General features: G+C 39.6%; 1 protein-coding gene across 1 annotated transcript; it reads right to left on the bottom strand.

Moving 5' to 3' along the window:
- Positions 1-2,703: 2,703 nt before the first annotated feature.
- LOC134750330 (gustatory receptor for sugar taste 43a-like) lies at positions 2,704-11,513 on the bottom strand. Its single transcript, XM_063685493.1, has 9 exons — positions 11,438-11,513; positions 10,711-10,875; positions 9,397-9,593; positions 8,677-8,824; positions 8,205-8,345; positions 7,519-7,623; positions 4,160-4,345; positions 3,323-3,432; positions 2,704-2,880 (listed from the first exon to the last, which is right to left on the bottom strand). Exons 1-9 carry the CDS (start codon positions 11,511-11,513, stop codon positions 2,704-2,706), a joined length of 1,305 nt encoding a protein of 434 aa, XP_063541563.1.
- Positions 11,514-11,539: the final 26 nt, after the last annotated feature.

Genomic DNA, 11,539 nt, shown 5'->3' on the forward strand with positions numbered 1-11,539 from the left:
TAGAACTGGGGCTAGTCCTATCGTTTCAGTGATCAGTGAGTGCATGGAACTGCATGAGAATGACGAGGTAGGTCGCCACGCCGCCAAGCATCTGTGAAGTAAACAGATCTTTCATATTATTGTCTCCCCGAACTTTTAATATTTGTAAATATATCAAATACGGTACCATCCGGCAGAAAGCACGAAACTTGGCATGCAGGTAGCTTTCAAATATGTGTTTCAATATTGAAACAGGAAAATGTTAAAAAACCTTTCCCCCCCCCCCTCCCCTCCTCTTTTGTGTCCACAATCACAGTTATTTTTTTTTTTGAAAACTCTTCAACCGCACCGTGCGCGACGGCGAACGATGCGATGACAGAAAGCGGCCTTTGGCAACATGTCAAACAATGAGGGCTAACGCGTATGAATTCGCCGCTAGGGGCGCTAGTGTAGATGGTGGTCTTTTCCATAGTTTGTCCATGTCGAATGTCACTTGTCACTTCAATGACTGACAGCTGTTCTTTAGTCTTTTGGACCACCATCAACAAAGGCGCCAACTGGTGAGCAAAAAAACGATAGCCCTCATTCTTCAGAGCTCAGCCCATTATACAAGCTGTAGAACACACACAAGGATGCAAAGCCTCTCCTTAGACTTAAAGGTTCAATAAAGCTTGTGAGTTTGGGATCGTCGACGATTCGTACAGCGCGCTTTGGACTGAGTCAAAGGGTCCAAGTTGGCATACCTACCTGCAGGTGCTCCTGACCAAAGGTAATAGCATACAGAGAGACAGCCCAAAGGTGACGACAGCGGTGACCATATCGGGTCTGACTTGCGTTTTATATAGTAGCAGTCTTATCCCCGGAGCTCGGAGTAAAGTATCGCCTCGCTTTACTTGAAATATTGAAAATATTCACCTAATTGAAATACTTCCTTTAAATAGAATTATTCCGAAAAGGAGCTCTTATGGTCCCGAGGACTAGGCTGACATAAGTGCGAAAGATACCAACTGAACGGGCAAAAATAAACGGATGATGTTGGCTGCAGGATGTTATACCGAAGCCACGAGAGGCGACCGAGGGGCCAGAATTGGACGTTGGCCAGCTCAGTTTGCTTGGCGAACTTATCAAGCTAGAAACAGCTTGTTCTCAACACTGCATCGTGAGGAGTTCTTATTAGTTCAATCAGCTACAGGTGCCATAAGGACTAGGCTATCATAAGCTCGCAAGATGCATGAAGCCATTGGAACTGGATTCATTGCATTTGTCATAAATTTCAAAACGACAGTCTCAAAATACCTAAATGTCATATTGTTTCCTTCCTTAAATGGCCGAATGTCATAACGACTTTTATTCATATCAAATATCTACTACTTTTATTATATCTAAAACTACGTTTGTTTAATCGAATTTAAACTATCGTGAGACATATTAACTTAACTAACTTAGCGGTTACACTCACGTGTTTTTAGTCACTCGCGCGACATCACTCAGGCACTGTTAGTGCTTGAAAATGGAGACCTAGGCTCTCCGAAACATGTCGCGCGAGTGACTAAAAACACGTGAGTGTAACCGCTAAGTTAGTTACGTTTGTTTAAATTATTTTTAACGGCTGCTGGAACTAAAGACGATAACATAGGATAACACAGAAGTCATCAGTGTAGGTAATTTGAGTTTTAGATAGCTGTGCCAAAGAGAATTTTCAAAAATTGCAGTTTCCGATATTTATTTCTGCACAATACATATTGCCAAACCTTCTCACAGTTAGTTTCGATTTATGTGACACTTGAAATAGACGCAAATGAGTGACGTACATTGAGCAATAATCCCTAGTCTGAACGGGAACATTCTAAGTGGAAACTTGCATGAGAATTTTCTCATGAAACTTTCCAGAAATTTTGAGACTGTTCTGAAACTTGCATTTTGCTAGTTTTAGGTATTATGACACCACGTCGATTTGAAGTTTAGGCATTTTGGGAATGTGATATTTTGAGAAAAAACTTAGGCGTTTGAGATTCAGGCATTTTGACACTACCGTTTTGAGGTTATGGAATTTTCGTAAACGGGTAGTATGTAATAATAAAATTAAGGTACAGTGAAACCAGGGCCCATTGGTTCTAGGACTAGTCTACTCGTAGGTACCTGTCTGGCCTAGTTGGTCAATGACCCTACCTGTGAAGCCGATGGGCCTGGGTTCAAATCCCGGTAAGGGCATTTATTTGTGTGATGAAAACGGATATTTGTTTCCGCGTTTTGGGTGTTTTCTATGTGTTTAAGTATTAATAAATATTTACATATATATCATATTGTATATCGTAGTTTAAGTACACAAGTTCTAGGACTAGTCTACTCGTAGGTACCTGTCTGGCCTAGTTGGTCAATGACCCTACCTGTGAAGCCGATGGGCCTGGGTTCAAATCCCGGTAAGGGCATTTATTTGTGTGATGAAAACGGATATTTGTTTCCGAGTTTTGGGTGTTTTCTATGTGTTTAAGTATTAATAAATATTTACATATATATCATATTGTATATCGTAGTTTAAATACACAAGCCTTATTGAGCTTATTGTAGAACCTAGTCAATTTGTGTAAAGTCCTATAATATTGATATATTTTTTTTATACTACGTCGGTGGCAAACAAGCATACGGCCCGCCTGATGTTAAGCAGTCTCCGTAGCCTATGTACGCCTGCAACTCCAGAGGAGTTATATATTTATTATTTACTTTTTATAAGCTTACCGAAGCTACGAGCGGCCGAGCGAGGGTGAGCACACCGAGGGCGGAGAACTTGACATTAGAAAGGACAGTTTGTTTTGCGAACTGATTCAACTCTCGGGCCAGAAGCGTACTCTTCGGCGCCAGGCGGACGGTTACTCGGCTCAGTAGGGACTTGGTGGTTTCTCTCTGATAAAAGAATGAAAATCATTTTTTATAGGTAATATCGCTACCCTTAAAGGTCGAGCGACGTTCTGGTCAAGCCGGAAACGGCGGAAACCGTTGGTAATACTGGCCATAGTGGCCATTAATGTGGAGGAGAGGCCCGTCTACAGCATTGGGTGTTTTTGCCATATGATGATATGCTGTTTGTATATTGCTGATGAAATTTATTCATTTATTTACATACAAGTAAACGAAATTATTAATTAGCTTAAATCTAAAATACGCCCTTGAGGCATTGTACCAGTACCAAGGATACTGGCGGCATTTCCTCGCTGTATCGCAATGCTGATACATTATGCGAGGAAGCCGCCAGCTCTTCGGTCACCAGTTAAATCATTGTTTTCAATGTGCACATCAATGTCAAAAAAACAATTAGTAACGTATTTGCAGTCTAACGTCAGATTACCTGTTCCTGCGTCCAGTGGCAAGGTTCGATAATCAGCAGAAGTATAGTTATGTCCAGAAAGATCCAACAAAGCGGCACCACCACCGCCTCCAGGTCACTTACGCCCGAATCTTAAAACAGAAAATAACTTTGATGGATTTACCATCAGTGCCGATGTACCATGGATTTTAAGTTTTCCGTTTCACGAAACATCAGAACATCATTAAGAGCACCCATGTAACAAAAATACAAATTACTTTGCTTAGTCATGCTTTAAAAGTAACTGAACTAATTTTATTTAATATTTTCATTTGTGTTTTTTTAAGTAGGTATTAGGCACACTACTACATATATTATATAAATTGTAAACTGAAATGTCATAATCATAAACAATATAAACATAATAAAGGAAAAGTTACCAAGCCCCCAGTCACTTGTTCTAACTTTCTAAGTACAATGACATCTTTTTTTATACAAACCAGCATAACGCCCGCTGATGGTAAGCGATCACCGTAGCCTATGGACACCTGCAACTCCAGAGGTGTAACACCCCGCACCCTCGTTGAGATCAAAATCCCAAAAGGAAGAAGGGTCTGAATTCGGTTTTATGTTTTTATTTGTGTTTTTTTTAAGTTTCCAACCAACTTGTAAAACGTTTTTTTTTCTATTCAAAATTATAACCCGTGGAGCGCCCCATTATCACAGTATGTACAGGTAACAAAGTGACGTCAGCGACGTCATAATGACGTAATTATGGCGTCATAATGACGTCGCTGACGTCATAATGACGTTTAAATGCTGCTCCTATACTAACTACTATCACACGCCTGATAGTAGGGCGCTCCAAACTAAACTCACTCAATAGCAGAAACATGTAGTACGGATTGTTCACAAGATGCAGAAATTCGGCTATAAGAATAGCCATGATGATCGTGCCATTGGTCTCGTTCATCTGTCTCATCAGCTCGCCGATGTGCCCGTACGAGGCAGCGAGACGTCGAACCATGGACTGCACTTGCAATGGATATGCGGCGAAGTCTGACCCTTGAATTGAAATCATAATAAAAAAACCGGCCAAGTGCGAATCGGACTCGCCCATCGAGGGTTCCGTACTTTTTAGTATTTGTTGTTATAGCGGCAACAGAAATACATCATCTGTGAAAATTTCAACTGTCTAGCTATCACGGTTCATGAGATACAGCCTGGTGACAGACAGACGGACAGTGAGTCTTAGTAATAGGGTCCCGTTTTTACCCTTTGCATGGGTACGGAACCATAAAAAACTACACAAAAAAACGGACAGGTCTGAGTCGGACTCGTCCACTGAGGGTTTGAAACGAATTTAACAATTTTTTATTTTTTACAAATAAATTTGTAAAATTTTTTTTCCTGTATTTGTAGTGTAAGATATTTCATATTTGCGTTAACTTAGAAATATGTGTTTTTCACAGCTTCGTAGACCTGCCTACATAGTTTTAATTCCAACTCGTTACCTCTTAGCGTTCCCGAGATAAATGTCTGTCTTTACTGACAGACGGACGGACGGACGGACGGATGGACGGGCAACAAAGTAATCCTATAAGGGTTCCGTTTTTTATTTTTTTAGGTACGGAACCCTAAAACTGTGAAAAAATAAAATAGCCCTCAAATGAATACCCTCACTTCGCCTTCATTAAACTTGGCCTTATTAACAAAATTGAGTTATCAAAGCTGCTAAAACTTATTTCATCCTAATTGTGAAATAACCGTTAACGCGCAAACCACCACGCCACACCACCACCACCACACCACACCCCCACATTTCTATCAAATAATTTTCTATTTCTATTACACTACGTTCGGCGTTTAGGAATAACCAGCTAGTTGGCGCCACTGTAGATGAAGGTCCAGAAAAACAGATCTCAAAATTCTTCTATGCCTATTTTTATAAAATCAATAGGTATATTACATAAAGGTATTTTAACGTTTAAATGTGTCATTTTCTCAACCTGTTTAATTTTGCATATATTTTAGTTGGCACTTTTTTTAAATCAGGAACGATCATTGAGCTATATCTATTGTTTACCATGATTAATCAAAGATGGGCACAGATTTACCACAATTATGAATAAGGAGTGAAATTTCCCGATAAAAAAGCTTGAAACCCCCCAAACTTCTATGCATTTCACATTTTGAAAGACCATTTACACACTAGCGCCCCTAGCGGCGAAATTAAACGCGGTAGCCCACATTCATTAATTCATGGCAAACTACTTAGGGTTCAGCATGTTTAGGTGAAGAAGCAACAAAAGCAAGTAATATAAAACAGATCAAAATTTGGGGAATAAATAGGACATAAACATTACGTCGGCTGAGAATACGTTTGTGCCATATCCATTTTTGAGCAAAATCGTTTTTAGGGTTCCGCACCCAAAGCTATTACTAAGACTCCTCTGTCCATCTGTCTGTCTGTCCGTCTGTCTGTTTCTCCCGTCTGTCTGTCACTAGGCTGTATCTCATGAACCGTGATCGCTAGACAGTTGAAATTTTCACAGATGATGTATTTCTGTTGCAGCTATAACAACAAATACTAAAACTAGAATAAAATAAATATGTGGGGCTCCCATACAACAAACGTGATTTATTTCATGATTACCACTATATTCAAAACATCTGTGCCTAAATGAGAAATAAGATGAATATTACAAAATTTATAATTTTGGTTACGAAAAAAAATTGTTTTGCTTCTTTTCGCTCTTCTGCAAACCAATGTAAGTGGCGTATGGCACAAACTAATCTCACCCGACGATTAATATACTGAATGAGGGCTATCGTTTTTTTGCTCACCAGTTGGCGCCTCTGTTGATGGTGGTCCAAAAGACTAAAGAACAGCTGTCAGTCATTGAAGTGACAAGTGACATTTGACATTTCGAACTATGGAAAAGACCACCATCTACACTAGCGCCCCTAGCGGCGAATTCATACGCGTTATCCCTCATTATACGGAAATGAATTGGTTTATTAGAAAATACAATTCCCCTAATAATGAGGGCGCTACTGGACGGTCGATACAGTCTAAAAGGGGGCCAGAGGTGAATCTTGCGCGGCCGGTTTCTCGCGCAAAGATTGGCCATCACAATTGAGCGTGGGAATGCCGCCTGCATGATGGGCACCTTACGTAGAGGGCAAAATTTTGAAAATTATTTTACGTAAGTAAGTATTTATTCAGGACCGGGATAAGTGGCGTACTCGAAGAGAGGCCTATGCTCAGCAGTGGGCGATAAAAGGCTGATATGATGATGATGATGAAGTATTTTTCAGTTAAATTTATTTAATCATAATTTTTTTTTAGTATTACAGTGTAATTTCGTTTTTACTACAATATTATTTTAGTTTTTACTTGTGTCTTTGATTTTTTAAATTCTTACTTGTAATTTAAGTATACCTATTTGTTTTTTGTTTAAATAAACATTAAACATTCTGATCAAATATTAATTAAGGCGAAGTGATGCTTTAAACGCAAATTTTTAGATAAGAAGTTTTGCTAATACTTATTTTCAATTAATTAAACCATTGATAAAAAGATATGCTCATTATAATAATGTTATATGTGGTATTTTCTATAAAAAGGGACCTTATTGTCGATGGCGATTACGCCATTATAAACGATGCTCCGATATAAATACAATGCCGCGCGACGCTGTGCGGCGTAAGCGCCATCGACAATAAGGTCCCTTTTTATAGAAAATACCACATATAGAGTTTTGAATGATTCACGGTTAGTTTTACTAGACTTATATTGACCGGGATATAGACCGTGATTACCTTTTGTATTATTTGTGAGCTCCCGATATTTCGACGCAGTTACATGCATCATGTTCACGGGTGACTGAAGATAGCGGGTGGGTGTCAAAGTTGTGTAGACAGCGCTCTGTCTACCCTCATTCTTGCGCGTCGGCTGCGTTCACTTTCAACGTTACCAACGGTCGCATTCACACTTGTTGGTCCGGTCGCGTTCACACTCGTTGGTCTGTCCAAACACACTACACTCACGGTGTCACTACGCGTGTTTGATTCGGATATCACTGGTTTTTTACACAAACAAATCACAGGATTCCACACATTTGACAGTTTAAACCCATCTTCACGATATCGGGAGCTCACAAATAATACAAAAGGTAATCACGGTCTATATCCCGGTCAATATAAGTCTAGTGATACCACATATACATCTGTACCTGGAGGAGTTATGTCATAGTGTCTCTCTGTGAAGCAATCCACGACGGGTTTCGGAGGACTTAGGTTTACTTCTAACATCACAGTTTCTTCGGCCTTAAGCTTCACTATATACATACGAAATAAATCATTAATAAACATTAAATCATTAAAGTCCCATTTAGACGGCGCGAGAACTGGCATTCAATATTCGATACGTTGCTAGCTACAGACCTACAATGAATTCAGCCGATCGATCGAATTCCGCAATGTAACGAAAATCGTAAAAACAATGTGGAACAATTAGATCGTGGCAAATACTTTTGTTGCGTTACTTTATCCGCTACTCTTGATGCTAAGTGTACAACTAATGGTCTACAAGTTCAATATTAATTTTGCCAATGTTAATTTTACAGTAACGCAGCTAAGAAGTCAATTTAGACACTTATGAATTGACCCTTATACTACACTTAAGGGTATTAGTTAAACGCTAGGTCTTACCTTCGTAAATATAAGAGTCAATTATTCATCTGTCAAAATTGAGTTCTTAACTTACAGGGTTATATTATGCCATAGAACTACGACATTCAGATAATAGTCACACGAACGAAGATACTCGCAGTAGACGCTAGTTGAACTGAACGTAGCCGCGGCGCCGTGAACAGCTAAACCGACGAAGCCCTACTACCTACTATAGAAGAGTAGTCACCGTGGTGCATTCGCAGTAGGTGTTGGTTGACCGCAACCGCGGCGTCGTGAACAGCCAAAGTAACGAAGCCCCACTGCAGCAGCGCCAGCAGACCCACATAGTTGCCTATATAGTACGAGCTGTACATTATCATTATCGACCCTGGGAAAAATTTGCTGTTTTAGTAAATGATTTTAGAAAATGGTGTTTGATTTTAAGTATTAAGTAATTATAATATGTACTTACTTTTATAAATACAATGAATTTGATGACCGGTCTGGCCTAGTGGATACTGATAGTGATACCCTGCCTCTAAACCGGTGGTCCTGGGTTCGAATCCCGGTAAGGGCATTTATTTGTGTGATGAACACAAATATTTGTTCCTGAGTCATGACTCAGTGTAAAGTGTAGTATCATCATAGTATTCGCATACGGCATGCAGTCAAATTTAATGTTACCCGTCAATTTTGCTTTAAAGACCGTTTCCACTTACAGTTGTATCCTTCATCAATATAGTAATTGAACCACATGTAGGCGTCAGCAAACTGAACCATTAAGGCGGTCAGCAAAATACTAGTCACTGCGATGACGCCAATCTTCTCCATTTTTTTGCATCCGGTATTATTTAGATCAGCATTGATCTGAAAAAAGTAAAAAAGCATAACTCCGAAAATATTGAGCGTAACCCGTTGTATATAAATGGAACCTAGAAATTGTAAAACATACTAGTACTGTCTTGTTTGTTTTTAATTCTTTTAGATTGATGATTGATAACTCTCCTCTAGGTAGGGTTTAGTACGTAACTTGCTTGATTGCAAATGATGGATGATATGATTTTTAGTTCCCATTTTCTTTTAAATATACAGGCATTTTGCATTTTTCAGATTGATTTCTAATTCTCCTGGTACCTTACACTGAGCTGCAATTGCTGATCGATGCCTAACAACTTAACAATACTTCTATCCTGATACAGTCAACATTAAAAGTATCGGATGATCTACCATTCTCTAATAACTTGACAAAGAAAGATATGTCTCTATATGTAAAACTACATATAGAGACATATCAAATAAATAAATTTAAATCTAAATCTTGTGACAGATTGGTTTGAACGGAAACTATAGAGATATATTTTTATTTATATGGCGGTGTTTCACGGCCGCAGATACTTTTGGCGCGTTGTTTAACCCGCTACTATTGATGCTGACTGCACCTTCTGCAGGTCCCTCAGCAACCGTATGAGTTTCTCCATCCGAGCGGAGCCGCGGTACACAGCCAGGCTGGCTATGGCGAGCACCAGGGCGAGGTCGGCGATACATATAAAAGTTGTCACGACGGACTCGCCGACGCGGAGACGCTTGCTTGGATCTTCTTGGAAGTCTAGAATTACGGCTGCTAGACCTGCAACATCTGAAATGAACACTGTTTATAGGAATAAGATACTAAGGGCGTCCGCTAGCTTGTCGGCGCTCTGCACGGAGCGGGTGAGCAGGTTAACGAAAAATAGTACGAGAAACGACAATAACTGGCGCGGACGCGCGACGGATTTTACTTCATTTTACCATAGAGTAACTTATACTAGAGCGGTACTGTCATAGTAAATTTTGTAACCCCAGTAAATTCACTGCCATCTGTCGACACACTTTAAAACTAAAAATAAATATTTATAAAAATACGATAAAATGTATTTAAATATGGATAAATGATTTTTTTTATTTGCATTAATTATTTTTATGATTTTGACCCATGTTCTTTCACTGATATGCGTTAAAATTATAAATAACAAACGAAATCGTCAACGCCCTCTATACGAGTGTAGGCCAAAACTAGTGGCGCGCTCTGATCGAGAGTTAAATTTTCGTGATTTTCGAGGCACGTTTTTTCCTTAGACTGTATCCATCTATTACGGAGTTATATCTATCTTTGATTTTACTTACAATAGCACCCGCGTGAGTGCGTCCGCTCCGTGCACCCGCGTCAGCTAGAAGGCGGACACCTTAAAACGTGGTCTTGACTATACAATAACAATGTTCATGTTGAGTGTTATTTCATGCATATCGTGTAAAGAATGACTCACGTTAGACCGGGCCGTGACCGGGCCGGAGCTTCCGGCGCTTCGTTTTCTATGGAAAGCATCACGTGATCACCTGTCATGTCATAGAAAAGTAAGCGCCGGAAGCTCCGGCCCGGTCACGGCCCGGTCTAACGTCAGTCATCCTTAATTGGTATGTCATCGTGTCAACACTTTAACTCTCGCGTTTTGTATTTATAAATGACTTAGGTCTATTTTTGTGCAGTTTGCCAAATAGTCTCAGTAATCACTAATAACAGTGATACAAACTCGCTGGAATGCCTTATTTTGTGCACAGTTTGTCAAATAGTATCAGTAATCACCTTAGTGATTGCATGATGAAAACGCGCTAGAATACCATGATCTATATTACGTAATATATATATATATATATATTCTTATTGACGTAAGTATTACTTACTTATTGTACACAGTTTGTCCAAAATAGGTACTTACTAAGAGCAGTGATGAAAACGCGCTGGTAGACGTCAAGCGGCGGCGACACCGCGATGCGCCAGCCGGCGTCCGCGGCGGTGAACCTCAGCGGGGCCACTCCTGCGCATCTCGAGATGCGTAGCACTAGCGATAGCGCGCCGCCCACTTGGCACTCTGTAGGGGGAGCTAAGTAAGAAATAGAGGGTTAAGAGGAAAACAAAGGGGGAGGGTTGGTAATAACCATCGTTTAGTGCATTTTCGTAAACTTTAACAATTAATGTTTGCTAATTTTTAACCGACTTCCAAAAAGGAGGAAGTTATCAATTAAATAAATAAAGAAATGTTAATAATTTAAAAATAATTTAATAAAATAAATAAATAATATATATTTTATTTATTTATTCATAAATTTAAGGTGCTTAGTCGCTGAGCGGTTATGTCGCTCCATACGTTCGCGGAAGTACAGTAACATTAGGTATAAGATAAATTGTTACACTTAGTTAATACACGATTTATACGTCTTATAAAGTAATTTTGCTTGTTCTGACTCAGAATTAGCCAGCACGACATTGCATAATCCAGTGTTAAAAGTTGCACGAAGGGGCTCCCCTCGTACACATTCCATCAAAATGTGGTAAACGTCCTCTAAGACTCCACAATCATCACAGTTAGGGTTATCAGCTTTCCCCATCAAAAACTTAAATTTGTTTGAAGGAATGTGTCCAGAGCGGAGTCTCATCGCTATTACAAGGTCTTGTCGTGTGTGCGAGCACTGGGTTATCCACGGAGACTGTAACGGTTCCGGCTGTATAGTTCGGTACCATATACCCTTCTCTTGAGATCGTTTATC

This window comes from Cydia strobilella, chromosome 19 (assembly GCF_947568885.1).
Source record: "Cydia strobilella chromosome 19, ilCydStro3.1, whole genome shotgun sequence".
Taxonomy (NCBI): Eukaryota; Metazoa; Arthropoda; class Insecta; order Lepidoptera; family Tortricidae; genus Cydia; species Cydia strobilella.

Bases quoted from the DNA above. Each gene is read 5' to 3' on its own strand.
- LOC134750330 (XM_063685493.1), bottom strand. From the start codon at position 11,513: ATGGTACCGAACTATACAGCCGGAACCGTTACAGTCTCCGTGGATAAC. The intron at 10,876-11,437 runs GTAATAGCGATG...TTTCTTACTTAG, and splicing joins CGCACACACGACAAGACCTT to CTCCCCCTACAGAGTGCCAA. The intron at 8,825-9,396 runs GTGCAGTCAGCA...TACTTTTTTCAG, and splicing joins TGCTGAGGGACCTGCAGAAG to ATCAATGCTGATCTAAATAA.